The 21,051-nt window shown below is 37.4% G+C and overlaps 1 protein-coding gene across 2 annotated transcripts in view; it reads right to left on the bottom strand.

The window, feature by feature from the left end:
* The window catches only part of tanc1a (tetratricopeptide repeat, ankyrin repeat and coiled-coil containing 1a), a 175,321-nt gene that overhangs the window by 48,898 nt on the left and 105,372 nt on the right, over window positions 1-21,051 (bottom strand). For both annotated transcript variants that reach the window (XM_072261989.1, XM_072261990.1), the window contains 4 exons: window positions 20,195-20,361; window positions 6,958-7,565; window positions 3,694-3,802; window positions 1,495-1,617 (listed from right to left, as the gene is read on the bottom strand). In XM_072261989.1, the coding sequence (XP_072118090.1) occupies window positions 1,495-1,617; window positions 3,694-3,802; window positions 6,958-7,565; window positions 20,195-20,361 (1,007 nt within the window). The remainder of the gene's footprint in view (window positions 1-1,494; window positions 1,618-3,693; window positions 3,803-6,957; window positions 7,566-20,194; window positions 20,362-21,051) is intronic.

The following is a 21,051-nucleotide window of genomic DNA, read 5'->3' as shown; positions in this document are numbered from 1 at the left end:
CATATATTTTAGATACTATAATTAACCTTAATCCATGTCAGAAAGGTGTAACGGCTATTATTTATAATATTATTATGAAACTTAGGAAAGCTCCATTTGATAAGATTAGGTCAGATTGGGAACAAGAATTGGGTTCTATTATTTCCGTGGATGACTAGGGGCAGATTTTACAATTAGTCAATACTTCCTCTATCTGTGCTAAACATTCCCTAATTCAATTTAAAGTTGTTCATAGAGCACATATGTCCAAAGATAAATTAGCTCGTTTCTATTCTCATATTAATCCTTTTTGTGATAGATGTCCGGGGCAGATAGCCTCTTTAATTCATATGTTCTGGTCTTGTCCTACTCTGGAAACTTTTTGGAGAGACATCTTTAATATTATCTCAAAGGTATTGAATATAGATATTTCTCCTCATCCTATTACTGCTATCTTTGGATTACCTAAAATTTCCAGTGATCTTTCCCCTTCAGCCCATAGAATGATTGCATTTCTTACTTTAATGGCGAAAAGATGTATCTTACAACATTGGAAAGAGCCTAATGCTCCAACTACCTTTTTTTGGTTTTCCCAGACGATATTATGCTTAAATTTGGAGAAAATTAGAAGTAATCTTTATGATTCCTCACTTAAATTTGAACAGACCTGGAGATCGTTTATTCAATATTTTCATTTAATGTAATTTTTTTTCTCTTTTGTTCCATATTTATATTCCCTTCTTGCCTTTTTTTTTTAAAAACTGTTTTTAACGGAGGTCGGGTTTGAGGATGTGATTTTAAGTTCTTTAACTCTACCTGTTTCCAAGTTAGCCCATTGCTTTGCTTTGCTTTTTGTTTAGTTGCACGGTGGGTTTTTTTTTGGAGGTCTTTTTCTGTTTTTTTTTCCTTTTCTCTATTGATATATATATAAATCAGTATACTATTATTTTATGTTTAAATTGCACTGTTTGTATCAATTTTTTCTTCTGTATTAATATCTCCTGTAATTTCTAACAGTGTATTAATGCCTTTATGGTTTAGCCTTTGTATACTTATTCAATAAAAAGATTTAAAAAGAAAGAAAGAAAAAGAGAATACCAATTATTTTCTTTGATACTGCAGAGTCTAGATTTTCAGCAACAGTTCTATTGCAAACAGCAATCATTTCTGTTCTCAGCCACCAGCTCTGTGTGTTCCATTAGTTTTCTTTCAAGCATCCTTTTCATCTTAAAATTATTGTTTACTTATTAACATTAATAACTATCAAAATACATAAAGTAAAAATTATGTCATCACCATGCATAAAGTGAAGATAAAATATCAGTAAAAATCCCTGTGAATATGAAATACTTAGGATTACAAACTAGTAACCTGTATATTCAATAATGCCTTCATAACTAAATCTCATTCCAGTTTTGTGAAAGACAGGTATCCTTTCTTGATTTTAAAGAAAAATACCTTTCTTAAAATTACTGCTTTTGAGGTAATGTAATGCACGCACACAGATTTCCTTACCTTCACATTGGGAGTGTAAAGATTTCGCAAGGACGAGAATGCAGCAGACAACCCATCACTGCTATAACCCATCCAAAGGGCTTGAAGGACACTAGAAGATATCCCTGTCTTTTTGCTCAGACCCTAGAAAATGTGGAAAACATGATCACTGGTTCCAAAGTCAAATTTAATATGTATTATTGGAAGTCTTTTAAATATTTAAAGCTACAAATATTTAAAACCCATTCTATCCATTCAAGTTATGGTTTCAGCAACACCTTTATTCCAAGAATCAATAGAATACGGGTAAATATTTAGATCTATTGAAAATCCAAACAGCAGGTTTTCTAATGTTAAATCCACCTTTAATGTTTGAAATTGTCCAATTTTAAGTGAACCACTGATAATGACCAGTTAATGGAGATGGGTCACCACAATGGTGAATGAGTTGTGTTTGGGTTGACTTCTTCAAAGGTTCTCCTGGATGAGGCCGAAATACTTGATTCCAGTTTTATTTTGTTTGGTCAGCCTGATAAAGAATACCCACAATATACCACACTCCACCACTATTTTCCCTCCACCCCCACTTGTTCAACTCAGGTTTACACTTTTCCTCCCAATTGCAGGCTCTTGGTGTTAATCATTCAGCCACCAACTCTTTCCTTGTTCTCCTCAACCAGTAAGTTAGATCAGGCTTAGCTCACAAAGCCTGCAGTCAAGTTGAGAATGGGGCTTGGGTCTCAAAGAACTTCGGCAGAACAAAAGTTAAATCAGAGAAGCAATGTTTAAATTCCCTTTTTTCCCCCTGAATTTTCCCATATTTCAATTTTCTCCATTTTTTTTCATGCTCCAATTATTCTCCCTGTAAGAACAATTTTTTTAAAAAAAATGTGGCGTGGTCTATATACTTAGATTTCATTTGTTCATAACTGCAGCCATTTGAGGTCAGATTTTACTAGGTTTTTTTCTGCCTGTCCTGTATATTGAAATACTATTTTTCAGGACAACTCTGATCTCAATCACCCACTCCTTGTGGCTATACTTATTCACGGGGAAGGCTTCAGGAGTAAGCCCCGAGAAAAAAAAATCCAGAACTAGAGTCCCTAAGGCAGTCTTATGTTGAATTCAACACTGACTGGCAACTCCTGCAATGCCACCGGTACAAATCAGTATCAGTTTCTGCCGTTCCTTTGGATTCATCAGTTGTGTGGAGAGGGGGATCCTACTACATAGGCAACAGCTTGCTCTCCATTTTACACTGCTCTGACTTGCAAATCATGTGGACAGCTGGACACAACATCCAAGGCCGACTCCAACCAACAGAGGGCCCCACTCCCCAGAGCTGTGCTATATATTTTCCAATTAAAAAGTAAGAGACATCAGAGATAACAATATTCAATCCCTGTAAATATATTTCATGTTCTAAATGTTGCAGATATTACAAGACAATTTACAGCTGAAAGTTTGCAGGATGCTCTGAAATTAAAAATCAGTTATGTTGATCTCAAATGAAAAGAAATATCACAAGTGGTCAACATCGCCAGCACCCACACAGTGGGCTCCAAATTACTTGCTCACATCCTCTGCATTAAGAGAAAACTAGATTCACAAAATACCCCAAATCTACTATGACTGTTTTTATGTATAGATTTAGAAAGCTTCCAAATCAGATCACCCAAAAAAAAACCAGATATGCACTCAGAATCACAGTATACAGTACAACTCTAATAATTAAATATCTGCTCACTCATTCGTACAGAGCTTGAGCTGGATTTTCAGAGTGCAGTTTTGGGATGCGTTGGACTGCATTTGGGAACATGGGTAGGTTTTCTGACAAATGGAAACATTCAAGCCAAAACTCACAATGTTCCAGTTTACTCCCTTTAAACTTAATGGATTCAATGGAAAAGTCCTATCACTGCACAGTACGTTACAAAAGATTAAACAAAACCGTTTTGGGATTTTAATATGAGTAATATTTAATAGTCTGAGAAATGTGCTACCTCTGACCAAAGTCTTAAGGATAGTTGATAATCGGAGTTTTACTGTATGTAATAATACTTTTTGAATGATCCGATTATACATTTAGGATTAAACAAGTTTCTCAACATATGCAGTTTTATTTCATAAATTTCTATAAGTTTAAATTATGGGGAATACCATCTAAATTATATTGAAGATCCACTTTTTCTTATGTGAATAGTAAGTTCTGATAATCACCTTAAAAATATGTGCTTTCAGTATGTGATGGCCAAATTCTACAGTCTGTTGTCGATTTAGCTTTCCTTCTTGGCGAGAGAACATGAATGCCATAAGTGCATGCCCGCTTCTGTGAAAAGACAAGAGGCCAGAATATAACAATTTAAATATATTTGTAGAACAATACAAAAAAGTCACTAGCTTTTCATAACAGGCTATTCCAACTCCGATAATACTGTGTTACATATAATCTTCTTTGCTAAATATAGCACTGGAGGAGAGAGGGGAATCTGTAATACTTCAATGACACAGACATACTACGGTCAGAATCAAAATTTAATATTACTAGCATACAGGTATGTCATCAGATTTGCTAACCTAGCAAGCAGCAGTACAATGCAATACATGATAATATAGAAAAAAGTAAATCAATTACTGTAAATGCGTAAATATATAAAACAGTTAAATTAAAAATAGTGAAAAACAGAAATAATTAAAGTAAGGTAGCGTTCATGGGTTCAATGCCCATTTAAGAATCAGACAGCAGAGGGGAAGAAATGTTCTTGAATCACTAAGTGTGTGCCTTCAGGATTCTGTATCTCCTTCCTGATGCTAATAATGAGAAGAGGGCATGCCTTGGGTGATGGGGGTCCTTAATAATAGACACCACCTTTCTGAGGCACTGCTCCTTGAAAATGTCTTGGAGGCTAGTACTGTAGATGGAGCTGACTGATTTTACAACTTTCTGAAGCTTCTTTCAATCCTATGCAGTAGCCCCATCATACCAGACAGTGATGTCAGAACGCTCTCCACGGTACGTCTGTAGGAGTTTGAACTCCTAATGAAATATAGCCGCTGTTTTGCCTTTTTATAGCTGCATCAATATGTTAGGACCAGATTAGATCCTCAGGGATCTTGATCCCCAGGAACTTGATATTGCTCACTCTCTCCACTTCTGATCCCTCTATGAGGATTGATTTGTGTTCCCTTGTCCTACCCTTTCTGAACTTCACAATCAGCTCTTCGGTCGTACTGACGTTGAGTGCAAATTTCTTGCTGCAACACCACTCAACTAGCTGGCATATCTCGCTCCTGTATGGCCTCTCGTCTCCATCTGATGTCAATGTTCTTCCACTGCTTCCCACAGAAGGATTTTAAACAAATTTAATTTTCTAAATCATTTAAACCTAGCTGGAGATTGGATTCTCCTAATCTACTTTATTCTATGTCAGTCAGAAATCTTACTCTCTCTTGATCTTGGTTAGTTGTTTTTGTTTGTGGGTTTAGTATACCCTAGTTATCTAAAATCTTGAATATCAATATCAATGAAACATATGAGGCATGATTTGCCTACTGATGGAAACTTATGCTCAAAAATTGCTTGACATAGGCTCAAATTGTGCACTGCATTTAAATGCAAAACAAAAACAGGTTGGCAAAAGAAACAGAAGGAACATTTGATGATCAAAGGTCTAAAGATAATTTGTCAAGTCTTGAGCCTTACTGTACAACCTAAGACTACATGATCTATACCCAGGTACTGTCTCATCCCTGTAAACAATGCAACTGTGCAAATTCTGTCACCCAAGTATTTCTGGTCCTTCTTCCTCAGGATCAAGATCTCTCTTGACATGTTTCATCTTCGCACTCACACATCCTGGGGCTTCAATTAAAAAAACAAATGAATTCAATTGCTTTACCAATTCCAGGCAATGTAAGAGTACAAGTATTTCACAGACTCTTAATCCAAGAGCTAACGTGGCCCATCTAAAGCAGAACAGACCACCTCCTCCTCCAGTACTTCCAACCCAGTCAAGTCTCAATCCTGAAGACTGGAACCTTTTAAATGACCACAATGTTTTTCACAGTACTTCCAAATTGCCTTTCTAGGAAGATAGAGGCAAAGTATACAGTTTTAAATCTTGCAGTTGAAAAACATATGGCTAGTTATGTGTACTTATAAACTAATGAACATACCCATTCACACAAATGCAGACACCGTTTAACTATATGTAGCTTTACAAATAACCTGCAACTAAATAATTTCTGGACAAATGGAATTTACCTTTATTATTGCAAACTAATGGGTGAAACTTCCACTAAAATATCAAGTTTCCCACAAAGCAGAGAGTTCTTACACTTATGACCATGCCAGTGTGCTGTATTCCACTACAGGGAAATGCAATTTTGTGTAGTTGGATTGTTGTGGGGTTGTTAAAGCTATTACACACCAAGTTACAACAGGGTTCCATTCTTGAGAACTGTTGCAAATTAGAAATGAACAAAAACAATGCATGGGAGAAGACTGCAAACAATAGAAAACTAAGAGACAGCAGGCACAGGAAGAGTAGTGGATATAAAATATAAAAGCCTGAAGGTGGGACAGAATGGATACCTGGGGCAGGGAGTGGGGTGGGTGCAGACACACCCAGCCCTGAGACACACGGCAAGGTTATTTGATTCCAAACAATTGGTTTATTGATTATTGCAGAATGTCTCTCTGGTGCTTCCTACCCCTCCTCCTCTCCCTTCCTCTTTTCCAAACCATGATTCCCCTCTCAGTCCACAATAGAGTCCCATATCAGAATCAGGTTTATCATTGCTCACATGTCATTAAACTTGTTTTATTTTAATGACAGTAGTACAGTGCAATGCATAAAATTACTACTGTACAATGCAAAAGCCTTAGGTACCCTAGCTATATATGTTTAGCACTTTTGCACAGTACTGTACCACCAGGCTCAAGGAGAGCTTTTACCCCACTGTTATAATACTGAATGGTTCTCTAGTACAATAACACATACTCTTGACCTCACAATCTACCTCACTATAATCTTGCGCTTTACTGTGCATCTCGATGCATTTTCTCTGTAGCTGCTGCACTTTATTCTGCATTGTTATTGTTTTACTTTGTACTACCTTGATGTACAGCACAACGAATTGATCTGTATGAACAACACGCAAGACAAGCTTTTCACTGTACCTCAGTACAAACTAGTACCAATTCCACTTCAGTGACCCCGTGAGTGAGCAGGTAAGGCTGCTCAACACTCCTAACTTCATATGGCTTGACTGCTGCAGATCAGGAGTGGTAGAGGGGAAGGAAGGGAATAAGGGAAGTCCTGCAGAAATGTTCTATTCACACCTGACAGAAGATACTTGCAGCCACACAGCAGCTGGGAAATCCATCCAATGGCAAATGTTTTTAAAATAAATGGACAGAAGTGAATAAAACAAGTTTAATCCATATATGCATTTCTAACATTCCAATTCTTATACACTAACCTTGGATCACAAAGGAAGTCCATGTTCTCACCATCTGCTCTCCATACCAGCCACTCTCGAAATGATGGATGACAAAACATTCGTGTTTTGTCCCTTCGTTTAATGAGGAAACTTGAAAGGCCTTCCATCCTCTGTTGAAAATCCACCCATTCCAATTCTCCCTTCACATAGCCAGCATTTATTGCTTGGAAAATCTGCTCATCTGTCAATGGATGAAGGGATGCCAAAGCAACATTTAACACAGGAAGGGCCCTTTCAAAGGAAGTTTGTGTTCGAAACTTCATGTTGCATTGGAGAAGGTACAATTCTGACAGGGAGACAGGCACTACCTTGTAACTTGTACTCTTAATGACTAGATGACCTTTTTCAAACAAATCCAGAGTCAATTTCAAATACAGGTAAGATCCTTGGCTTCGCATGATAAGATGATTGGTGACTTTGTTCACAGTAATGGTGTCAGTCTTTCCACTCAAAGAGATGTTACTGAGTATGCTGTGACTATTGTTAATTCTGTGATGGATGAATGCACTCAGGTCCCTGTTAATATCTTCATTCTCTGGAAAATCATCCAGAGAAATTTTATGGAATGGAAGTAGACGAGTAATATCCTATAGGAAACAAAGTTTTTTTTTTAAATTTTGAGGCAAATTGGAAGTTAGAACAAATACGCTAAATATTCCAAATCTAATCTCAAACCTCTGTTCTATTGCAAAAGCATTTATGCTTTATATTTACTTGCCATAGTATTATATAACTTTCTTCTCTTATTTAAAAACTACAAAACAGTTGTGTAAATTTGTGACAAAATGCATACTATAATAATCTCATTTCCAAACACACATTTCCAAAATGCTAACAATTTTTACCTCAAAAGGCATATATTTTTTTTTAAAAATCAGTGTTTCTGATATGTACATGTACTTTTTCCCCCGTTCAGGTTTTATCCTTTAATAATCTGAACTCTATCAAAAGGTTCTTTTCCATTAATTCTCTGAATATTTAGTGTCATGCAAAAGGGTTTATTTTGATGCAAATGACACACAGTGAAGTGGGCCTTCCGTGCCATCTTATAAATCCGCTAATTTCCTTTAAGGCAAAGTACTCATGAAATGCAAACAATGTGCACATAGAGTAACTCCAAAAAAGGAAATGAAAAGTAAGTAATCAGTTCATATTCATGGTGCTAGTTTAAGGGATACATGTACAGCAGGACACTGGGAGAAACACCATACATTTCAATATTCTCACAGTATTGAGCAGATAAGGCAGAACACTTTTTTAAAAAATCTCCAATAATGTAACATTCCCTGAATAATGTACTGTAGTATTGATTTTTTTTTATTTTACGCAAGTTCTGGGAGCATATGGTTGGACCTACAAGCTTCTACCTATAAGAGAATACTATTACCAATCCAAAATGAAACTTTAAATCATGTTTATTCAAATGTTTATTCTCATGAATTCTTATGCATTTTAAGATGTTCAGTTCAAATTGTAATAATTTAGATTGCATAGCAAAGAATCATTCTTTAAAATGGGATATACTGGTAACCATAATGCCCTGTAAGCTCTTTGGAATCTCCTATTGTGAGATGACAGATTTTCAATACACATCTCCTGATATTAAAAAAAAATATTCTACATTTTCTATCAGTTCTATGGGAAACTAAGTGAACTGTTTTTGGTAGAGGCAATTACAGCACATTTTCCAATTCCTTCAACCTTTTCCTCCTTCAGCAATTGTACCATGGTTGTAATTACTAACAATAACTCCAAGTTACAGTTGCTGCAGTTTTCTTCACAACTATGGCATTTGTGAAAGCTATTCATTATAGAAAGAGACATGATTTTATTTAGATGCATATTTCATCGCTAATATGAAATTCCCTCAATTTTACACAATGATCCCTTCTTCCTTCCTGCATCCTTTGTCATTTAAGTGACATCTGGAAGGGCAGAAACGTTGGGAGTGTGGACATGCCTTGTGAATTCTGTCATTTTTCTATAAATGTCACACTTGGGATAGCATGCTTTCTCTGCATATTGAACTTTAAACAGGACTTTTAGCTACAATTTTAACATCCCCTCATTAAAGCAGATCAAAATTCACATCCTCACATCCACCCTATCGACCATACAATGGTACTGTTGCCTTTAAAAGATAAAGATTCGATAGGAGTACTAGATTGGGCTGTTCTACTGTTCATTTGTTGAAAAGTCATAGTGGTAGAGAATCTCTCCATAATGTACATGCCTGCCCACCTCCTTGCTGTTTTACGAGAACACAGTCTTCCTTCATGTCAGCCCATGAGACATTTTTCTTTCCGGAAACTCCAGAGGAAACTGTTAACATTGTTTCTTTCAAGAGAGACTTCCCAGACATAGAATGAAAGAGCTGATCACGCCAAAACTAAACAACTATACCTTCTGAACTTGAACAGATTGCTTCTTATTCATGTCCTTAATCTAAGAGTGAACTTCAATTGGACACAGATGCATATTCACTAACAGGTAACAAAATACACATTCCACAAGCAAAAAGGTCATATAGCTAAGTGTCCTTAAGGCTTCTGTTCTAACCTCCATATACCCAAGAAAATTACAGTTTGCCAGTTTAATAAACATTGATGTTACTTACTCAATGTCTTGTTAAAGTACATGTATGTTATTTACTGTTTGTTAGTAAAGTTATGTTTTCTCCAGATAGCCTCCTCTACATACATCATTAGTAATTAAAAGGTTATGGGAGAACCTATTAGAGAACCTCACAATGGTAGAACAAGTTTAGAATTGAAACATGGATGAAGAAATCACAAAATGTAAACTATAAAGAACAGTTGTTATCAATTAGGAAGCATTTTCTGCTATTTTTAAATTCATTTTGTCTGTTAGAAATTACAGAACTCAGACAGGGCTGTATTTGACAATTCACAACCTTGTTGTTTTTAACCATGATCACTGTGTACGCCTTTTACCAAAATGACCTGTTTCAACTTGCATAACATTGTCAGACTCTGTTCCCGCCTCAGTTCATCAGTCTCATTCCCTTCTGTTATTTTTAAACAGAAGTCATATTCACTTTTCATGCATACTTTATAACTTACATTAACATCCATCCTATAAAAGCATCTCACTTTAAGATTCTCATCCTTGATTTCAATAGCCCTTATCCAGTTGCTTTTCTTAATTTCAGAATATTCCTACAAACCTTGCATTCTGTCAATTCTGACATTCTGCATATCCCCCATTTTAATTTCTTCTTCTATGGCTTAGATTCCTCCCTAAACTCTCCTCTAATCTTTACTCAGTTCACTGAAACTTATTGCTTCGACTAACATCTTGGCCATCAAGATGGCCAGACATTAAAATCTAGTGCACCAGACATTAAAATCTTGACTTCAGAATGTCTTGTTAAATTAAAAGACGCTACATAAAAGTAGATTGGTTTTGTTTTATTTCAAAAGTTACACACAATAATAAAAAAAAATGGTTAGGTTACTTTTCCCACTCCTCCCTTATAACCTCTCAAAGCACTCCTGCCCCATCCCCAATCTCCCAATATACTCCCGCCAGGCCCAAGTAAGATAGAAATTTGTATACAATAATGCAATCTGAGAACAATTGCATTATTGTATACAATCTGAGAATGATTTAGACATTTTGTTTTAAAACACTAGTGAATCTGACTATACTTAAGAGTAAATCTAATGGTAAACTATAAGATGAGCACTCAACTATATATAGCATAATGATTCATACATTACCTAATGATTAATATATCAACCAGTACTGACCTCAGCAGTTGTTTCTGATATATAAAAGCCTTCCTAATCTTGTAATAGCCTCACCATTGTGTGAAAATGAGCAACAATTGGGAGAATTCCTCTGCAGATCAGACAAGCAAAACTCTGATGATCATAAATATCACTTTCAGCCAATATTCGCTCTTTTTTTTCAAGCCGCGCTGATCAGCCATTGATCTGAGCAGGATATTTTTACATGGCCTGAAAGCTGCATGTCACTTTAATTGCTTTTTTTGTAATATGCATACTATGAATATTTATAATGAAAATATGTTTGATTTTATTTATTAATTGAAGGGTATAATGACATGCGGTGCAACAAGAAAACTTTTCACGTTATGTAAACTTTTTCTCATCGTTCTTCGTTGCAAATCCACAGTCCAGATTAATTTGCATCCAGATGAAAGATACATTTTAATTCTCATTAGATCATCCAAATGTTCCACTTCTTGTCTGTTTCTGGATTTATATTTGATTGAATGCATAAGACTGAATCTATGTTAACCTTCAGCACTAGAAATTTGAAATATTCTTACGATGTCAACAAGAACTGACAGTTCTTCAATTTTTTTTGTTTCTAGGCACACAGTTTCAACACATCAGTAAATGTCTTAATTGAACCAGTCTTAACTTTCTCAGAAATGACAAATTTGAAATCACAGTATTGCTGTGATATTTTTGAGGCAATGTCTTCATCATAATTCATAATAGTAGCTGAGTATTTTTTTGTCAGTCATACCACATTCTCTTTTCCAAGTTCAAAGTTGGTTGTGTTTGCAATATCAACAGGCTTCAAAAGCTTGCCATTCTCTGAACACATCTTCAGAAATCTATTAGCCAAGTGATTACATACACATTGAATGAACCGAATTAAAGGCGCAGTATCGATGTCAGAACTCATAGATGCAAGCAAATCTTACACTTTTTATCTCCACTAAATGGTATCGTCAAGATATTGTGACCGTAACTTAATTCCAGCTGTGCGGCAACAAAGCCTGTGTGCTGGGAGCATTTCAGTTACTGCGTGGCCATGCAGCTTAGAGGAACAGTATTCTCAGCCAACAACTGGACAAAGTAACTGAATGCCAGAAAAGGACATAAATCTCCGTGAGATCAAAGCAGTATTTGACCAAGACATAAACCTTTGTAGAATTATTTGCTATTGCTTTATAACATTCAAACTTTCTCAGAGAAAGAAGCAGCTTGTTCCTATAAGTTCAGAGTCCTGAAAAGTACATAGGCTTGTCTAATTTGTGCAGTAAATAATCGTTCTTTCATTATATGCCGTGTTGTATGACATGAACGATTCATGATCACCATTGTTGTTGGCAAATTTCCCTACCGAAGTAGTTTGCCATTGCTTTCTTCTGGGCAGTGTCTTCTCAAGCAGGTGACCGCCATCATCAATACTCTTCAGAGTTTGTCTCCCTGGCATCAGTGATCACATAACCAGGACTTGAGATGTGCACCAGCTAATCATATGACCATCCACCACCTGCTCCATGGCTTCAAGTGAGCCGGATCAGGGGACTAAGCAGCAAGTGATACTTGGCTCATTAGGGCCTGGCAATAACCATCTCCAATAAAGAGTCTAATCCATCATAACACTCACCAGGCAATAATTCCACCATCAAAAACACAAGTAAAAATAACTGCATAAAATAAATACTGAAAAGCATGAAAGGGAAAAGTTCAAAGTAAATTTATTTCCATTACACCTAGCTTACCTTCTGATGTCATACAACTTTTCAAGCATCCGTATGTTACAAGACAAATATGTGATGGTACAACTTTTGATCACCTTGATGAGTGCAGCTCCAACAAAGGCATCTCATCACTTTCTTGAAAGGTGATGTCAGTCTTACTGGCTAGAGGCTGCAGATCCAATCAGAATCGCCGGCTTCCAGCTGCTGACAATTCAGCAAGCCTGAAACTTCCATGCATGCAAATTTTGGATGCAGAAGATCAAGACTTTTAAAGGTGATGCATTGGATATGATGCTGCAATGTGTCTGCACTCTTATGCTGGACTAAGTACCAACCTCACATAGGATACAACACTCCATCTATTTTATTGAGCATTCTAATTCTACAGACTCAGGGCAAAGTGAACTAAGATTTTTAATCATTAATTTTAACATTATTTAGCTTTATTTCTAAGGCACTCCAATAACCTTTATCTTTTTATCTCAACTTTAATATTTAAATATTTCTGTTACAATCCATGACAACTTCGATAGAAAGCAAAGTTAATCTCTAATCAAACATTGCTCCAACACCCACCTGATATGTGCTCAAAAAAAGCTCTGTGGTTTCAGGAGGTGAGCCAGATGTTACAGAATACCTTTTCCTAATTTTATAGCCATTGTCTTTGTCTTATAAAATTATTTTTATTTGGTCAGTGGTGATGCCCTGTGATAGTGAAAGTATTTCTGATGATACTATCATTAATTACACTGCATGAAACATTTTTGCTATTGAGGCATTGTTTTTTCTCAATGATATAAGTTAAAGAGAGATTGATCCTCTACATCTGGCCTCTGCTGAACACAGGCGTCAACTATATCCATCACAATATAGTTTGTTACCAGATTCACCTACCATGAACAAACAACGTCATCTAGAATTTTCAACATAGCAACTCCAAAACATCTCCTTGTAAACCAGGATTTTTCACCTTACTATTTGGAAACACACTGCTGTATCTTTATTGTTAAAGGCGGAGCTCCTCTACTTAAAAGTACTGTAGGATTAACTTCAACCAATGGATATTAACAGCTCTAGGTAATCATCATCAGCAGTTCCTCAGAAGGGAATTAGGGATGGCTGCAAATGCTGATCTTAGCACTGACATCCACAGCTATGCATGAATAAATAATTCTTCTGTTAATCTTTCACTTAACAAATCTGTTTTCTTTATAAATTCAGAAACTGAACTGCTGTAAGGGAACATAACCACATTAATTAGGTGTTTGAGCAATGCCATTCAATCACATTCCGAGATTGAATATTTTGTCCTTATTCTGATATAACCAACATATATTAATGCCCACTTGGAAACAATCCTGACCTATCATGTTTAATTATATGCAAAACAAGTATTTTCAAAAACTGGTAGGGAATACAATGGTGGCTGAAGTATTTTCATGGGAGTTTTTGTTACCAATTTGAATTTAGGAACTAACAATGGGGAGATTGGGAGAAAGTGTTTACAGAAGCAATTCTTTTTATTACAGATTAATATGTTGCATAAATTAACATTTTCTTCTAGTGATATACATGGAAAACACGTGAAATTTGAATTTTAACAAGCAACAGATGGAACAGATCATTAAATCTACAGAGGTCAATTAACCTATAATTCATAATTATGTCAATTTCCAATTATAAAAAAGTACCACCATAGAGTGTTGCATCATACTGAGGAATTAAAGATATACAAAATAACTAAGATTTAAGTGATGGGAACATATTTCAGCTTTCCAGCACTGAGCTCGGTATGGCACTTTGCCAGCTTCTGCATTATATCACCTCATGCTCTGTTAAACAAGATCACATACTGAATGACAAATATTCTCCAGCAACACTTAAGCAATTTGCAGTATTGGGAAATAACAGAAAACCTTTCAGCAAAATAGCTACAAGAGCAATTAAGCTAAATTTGCCAGCCAAATGAACGAAACAAACATTCAAATATTTTAATTGCACTGGTTTTCAGCCATTTGGCTTTCAACCAATAAATTTATTTTCATGCCAGTAAAATAAACAATAGAATGTGAAAATGTTTCCTCTTCACTGCTCTGCCTGGTTAGATTACAGAATTGTTGTTCTGGTAGTAAAAATAATGGTAATAATCTTAGACCGTTATTTTTCTAACTTTATATTTGTATAGTTTTTATTGTAAATGTTCACACCAAATGTTGAAGCTGAACTACTGTTTCATTGAGTCCGTGGTGGTGGTTGTGGTGGCATCCGTTAGTCTCGCAAGACCATGGATCTGCACCTGGAAAATCTTGCTTCAGTCTGTGTTAAAGCAGCGTCTGTTGTGGCTGTAGAGTCCCACACGGGAGTGACAGTCTTGGCTGCAGTGACTGCACTTGAAGGCACTGTCCTCCAGTGTTGTCTTGGTGCTGTTTTTCCGACGAGTGCGCTTTTCTTCAGCAGCAAGCCTCAGCTCCTCTTCTCTTTTTAGACATCTGCGTAGTTCCAGCCTCCAGTGACAGCGATCACTTGTGACGTCCTCCCACCTCTCGACGTTCATTTTCAGTGACATCATGTCTCTCTTGCAAACGTCTTTGAAACGAAGATGGGGCCGCCCTTGTGCTCTCTTGCCGGAGGCCAGTTCCCCGTACAGCAGGTCTTTTGGGATCCTCCCGTCTGACATGCGGTGTACGTGGCCCAGCCAGCGGAGACGGCATTGTTGGAGCAGGGTGAAGAGGCTGGGTATCTGGGCGTGGGCCAGGACCTCATTGTTGGTGACTCAGTCAGTCCACGTGATGTCCAGGGTGCGTCTCAGGTGGCGAAGGTGGAAGACATTGAAACGTCGCTCTTGTCTGTAGCAGAGGCTCCAGGTCTCACTGCCATAAACAGTGTGCTGAGGACGCAGGCCCTGTAGACTGCAACTTTGGTGTGTGTCGTCAACTTCTGTTCTCCCAGATTCTCTTTATCAGCCTGGCGAATGTTGAGCATCTCAATGAGTCCACATTTACAAATTTGATGTCATGTCAAAGTACAACATTAAATGCAGAGACTACTAATAGAAAGATTGGTAGTTTAGACTATTTAATTTTTGTAATTCATGGCAAAATAAATTAAATGATCTCAACTGTAAATCATACTGCTGAAAGAAGTTATTTAGTTCATAACACCATTAAGACCATAACATGTATGATCTATGGCTACTTTATACAGACTGTACTTTAAGACCATAAGATATAGGAGCAGAAGTATGCCATTTGGCCCATTGAGTCTGCTCCGCCATTAAATCATGGGCTGATCCAATTCTTCGAGTCATCCCCACTCGCCTGCATTTTCCCCATACCCTTTGATGCCCTGGTTAATCAAGAACCCGCCTATCTCTGTCTTAAATGCACCCAATGACTTGGCCTCCACAGCCGCTCATGGCAACAAATTCCACAGATTTACCACCCTCTGACTAAAGTAATTTCTCCGCATCTCTGTTCTAAATGGATATCCTTCAACCCTGAAGTCATGCCTTCTTGTCCTCAAATCCGCTAACATGGGAAATAACTTTGCCATATCTAATCTGTTCAGGCCTTTTAACATTCGGAACGTTTCCATGCGATCTCCCTTCATTCTTCTGAATTCCAGGGAATACAGTCCAAAAGCTGCCAGATATTCCTCATACATTAACCCTTTCATTCCTGGAATCATTCTTGTGAATCTTCTCTGAACCCTCTCCAATGTCAGTATATCCTTTCTAAAATAAGGAGCCCAAAACTGCGCACAATACTCTAAGTGTGGCCTCACGAGAGCCTTATAGAGCCTCAACATCACATCTCTGCTCTTAGATTGTATATCTCTAGAAATGAATTCCAACATTGCATCCACCTTCTTCACCACTGACTCAACCTGGAAGTTAACCTTTAGGGTATCCTGCACAAGGACTCCCAAGTCCCTTTGCATCTCTGCATTTTGAATCCCTTTCTAAATAATAGTCTGCCCATTTATTTCTTCCACCAAAGTGCATGACCATACACTTTCCAACATTATATTTCATTTGCCAATTCTTTGCCCATTCCCTAAAACTATCTAAGTTTCTCTGCAGGCTCTCTGTTTCCTCAGCACTACCCACTCCTCTACCTATCTTTGTATCATCAGCAAATTTAGCCACAAATCCATTAATCCCATAGTCCAAATCATTGACATGCATCATAAAAAGCAGCGGTCCCAACACTGACCCCTGTGGAACTCCACTGGTAACTGGCAGCCAGCCAAAACAGGATCCCTTTATTCCCACTCTCTGTTTTTTGCCCATCAGCCAATGCTCCACCCATGCTAGTAACTCCCCTGTAATTCCATGGGCTCTTATCTTGTTAAGCAGCCTCATGTGCGGCACCTTGTCAAAGGCCTTCTGAAAATCCAAGTACATCATATCCACTGCATCTCCTTTGTCCACCCTGCTTGTAACTTCCTCAAAAAATTGCAGTAGGTTACTCAGGCAGGATTTTCCTTTCAAGAAACCATGCGGGCTTGAGCCTATCTTGTCACGTGCCTCCAGGTACTCCGTATTCTCATCCCTAACAATTGATTCCAACAACTTCTCAACCACTGATGTTAGGCTATAGTTTCCTTTCTGCTGCCTCCCACCCTTCTTAAATAGCAGAGTAACATTTACAATTTTCCAGTCATCTGGTACAATGTCAGAATCTATCGATTCTTGAAAGATCATTGTTAATGCCTCTGTAATCCCTCCAGCTACTTCCTTCAGAACCCGAGGGTGTATTCCATCAGGTCCAGGAGATTTATCCACCCTCAGACCATTAAGCTTCCTGAGCACCTTCTCAGTCGTAATTTTCCCTGCACATACTTCACTTCCCTGACACTCTTGAATGTCCGGTATACTGGAACTGTCTTCCATTGTGAAGACTGATGCAAAATACGCATTCAGTTCCTCTGCTGCCCCTGCGTCTCTCATTACAATATCTCCAGCATCATTTTCTACTGGTCCTATATCTACCCTCAACTCTCTTTTACCCTTTATATACTTAAAAAAGCTTTTAGTATCTTCTTTGATATTAGTTGCCAGCTTCCATTCATAATTCATCTTTTCCTTCCTATTGACCTTCTTAGTTTCCTTCTGCAAGTTTTTAAAAGCTTCCCAATCCTCTATCTTCCCACTAGCTCTGGCTTCCTTGTATGCCCTCTCTTTTGCTTTTAGTTTGGCTCTGACTTCACTTGCCAGCCATGGTAGTGTCCTTCTTCACTTTGAAAATTTCTTATTTACCTTGCATTTCCCTAATTTTTCGCAGAAACTCCAGCCATTGCCGCTCTGCTGTCCTTCCTGCTAGTGTCCCTTTCCAGTCAACATTGGCCAGTTCCCCTCTCAAGACATTGTAATTTTCTTTATTCCACTGAAATACCAACACATTGGAATTTAGTTTCTCCTTCTCAAATTTCAAAGTGAACTCGATCATATTGTGATCACTGTTCCCTAAGGGTTCCTTAAACTTAAACTCTCTTATCACCTCCAGATTATCGCACAACACGCAATACAGCATGGCCAATCCCCTAGCAGGCTCAACAACGAGCCGTTCTGAAAAGCCATCTGTTAGACATTCTACAAATTCTCTCTCTTGAGGTCCAGTACTGGCCTAGTTTTCTCAATCCACTCTCATGTTAAAATCCCCAATGATTATCATGACATTGCCCTTCTTTCTTTTTAAATCTTTTTATTGAATAAGTATACAAAAGGGTAAGCCATATAGGCACTATACACTGTTAGAATATAATAAAATTACAGGAGATATTAATACAGAAAAAAAGTGATACAATGTAATTTAAACATAACTTACTAAGGTAACATAATAGTATACTAATTTTTATATATATATATATATATATATATATCAATAGAGAAAAGGAAAAAAAAAACCACCGTGCAACTAAACTAAAAACAAAGCAAAGCAATGGGCTAACTTGGAACCAAGTAGAGTTAAAGAACTTAAAATCACGTCCTCAAACCTGACTTCCATTAAAAACAGTAAAAAAAAAACAAGGGTATATAAATATGGAGCAAAAAAGAGAAGAAAAAAAAATTAAATTAAATGAAAATATTGAATAAAAGATCTCCAGGTCTGTTCAAATTTAAGTGAGGAATCATAAAGATTGCTTCTAATTTTCTCCAAATTCAAGCATAATATCGTCTGAGAGAACCAAAAAAAGGTGGTTGGAGCATTAAGCTCTTTCCAATGTTGTAAGATACATCTTTTCGCCATTGAAGTAAGAAATGCAATCATTCTACATGCTGAAGGAGAAAGATTACTGGAAATTTTAGGTAGTCCAATGATAGCAGTAATAGGGTGAGGAGAGATATCTATATTCAATACCTTTGAGATAAAATTAAAAATGTCTCTCCAAAAAGTTTCCAGAGTAGGACAAGACCAAAACATATGAGTTAAAGAGGCTATCTGCCCCGGACATCTATCACAAAAAGGATTAATATGAGAATAAAAGCGAGCTAATTTATCTTTGGACATATGTGCTCTATGAACAACTTTAAATTGAATTAGGGAATGTTTAGCACAGATAGAGGAAGTATTGACTAATTGTAAAATCTGCCCCCAGTCATCCACGGAAATGATAGAACCCAATTCCTGTTCCCAATCTACCCTAATCTTATCAAATGGAGCTTTCCTAAGTTTCATAATAATATTATAAATCATAGCCGATGCACCTTTCTGACATGGATTAAGGTTAATTATAGTATCTAAAATGTATGTAGGAGGAAGCATTGGAAAGAAAGAAAGTATAGTACTTAGGAAATTTCTAACTTGTAGATATCTAAAAAAAATGTATTCTTGATAAATTATATTTATTAGATAATGACATTGCCCTTCTGACACACTTTTTCTATCTCCTGCTGTAATTTGTAACACCATAAGATATACGCTGGCTGGTGGCGTAGTGGCATCAGCGCTGGACTTCGGGGCGAAAGGTCCCGAGTTCGAATCCGGCCAGCTCCCTTGCACGCTCTCCATCTGTGCCTGGGTTGAGTGTTGAGCTAACAACGACCTCGTTAAAAAAAAAACCTGTAGAGGGATGGGCTCCGCCGGGTTTAAGATGTCCAAGACACGCTGTATGATGAGCATACCAAAAAGACTGGTGCAGAAAGCCTTTCATGACAACACCCCGACGACTCCACCAGGAGTTAAGGGTACACACACACACGATAGAGCCATTTGGCCCTTCGAGTCTGCTCCACCATTTCATCATGGCTGATCCATTTTCCCTCTCAGCCCCAATCTCCTGCCTTCTCCCTGTATCCCTTCATGCCCTGACTAATCAAGAATCTATGAACTGCTGCCTTAAATATACCCAAAGACTTGGCCTTCACAGCCAACCGTGGCGACAAATTCCACAGATTCGCCACTCTCTGGCTAAAGAAATTTCTCCTCGCCTCCATTCTAAAAGGACTCCCCTCTATTCTGAGGCTGTGTCCTCTGGTCTTAAGAGCCCCCCCCACCATAGGACACATCCTTTCCACATCCACTCTATCGGGGCTTTTCAACATTTGATAGGTTTCAATTCATTAGTCCTGTTGATTTATGATAAATCTACTAACACATATAGAGAAAACAGGGAAGTAACATTAATAATTGTGAATAATATACTTAAGTAATACTTCACTATGTTGCTTTTCAAAAATGAATTGTTAATTTCTGAGTCACAGAAATGCAAAAAAAAAACACAAACCTGTAGATTGGTTCTCACAGTAACAATCAGCTTCAGCCAAGATGGAAACTTGGAAATTATTTTAATGATAAAAGAAGTAATTGTGTCACCATAATCAGGTTTGTGGAACTCTGCCTCATTTAAGCCATCTATTAAAATAATATACTCCTCTGCAGAGATCTTCTTTTCTGTAGGACAAAGATAAAATTCATTATCATCTGTTATTCTAACCTTTTTCCTTCATTTCTATGTATTTCTTTCGTACCTATTTCAATTCACCAATTCTAATTCAATTCTTCTCTTTACTTCTCAGTCTAGCAATTTAGTTTGTTGAAAAAATGCACTGTTTGCCCCATTATTCACTACAGTCCGAAGGGTTCCATTTTCTTCAATGTACTTTTATCAATTCTCATTTCCAGTGGGCAGCACAACACTTTACACTACTGGCAACCCAGTTTCAATTCCCGCCGCTGTCTGTAAGGAATTTGTACGTTCTCCCTGTGACCACAGGTGTTTTCTCCAGGTGCTCTGGTTTCCTCCCACAGTCCAAAGGCATACCACTTGGTAAGTTAATTGGTTATTGTAAATTACCCCATGATCAGGATAGGAATAAATCAGGGGATTGCTGGGTGGTGTGGCTCGAAGGGCCGGAAGGGACTATTCTGCACCGTACCTCCGTAAAACAAACAAATAAAGTCCAGTAGTACAACAGGTACCTCTGATGCTGCACAACTACAGCAACCCAGCTTTCATCCTGACTTCAGATTTTGACTGCATACAGCTTGCACATTCTCCATACACCTATGCAGGTTTTTCCTAGGCCCTCTCACTTCCTCCCACATTCCAAAAATGTGCTGGTAGCTTAACTGACTATTGTA

Source organism: Mobula birostris, chromosome 6, assembly GCF_030028105.1.
Source record: "Mobula birostris isolate sMobBir1 chromosome 6, sMobBir1.hap1, whole genome shotgun sequence".
Taxonomy (NCBI): domain Eukaryota; kingdom Metazoa; phylum Chordata; class Chondrichthyes; order Myliobatiformes; family Myliobatidae; genus Mobula; species Mobula birostris.
This window is presented reverse-complemented; position numbering and strand designations above follow the sequence as displayed.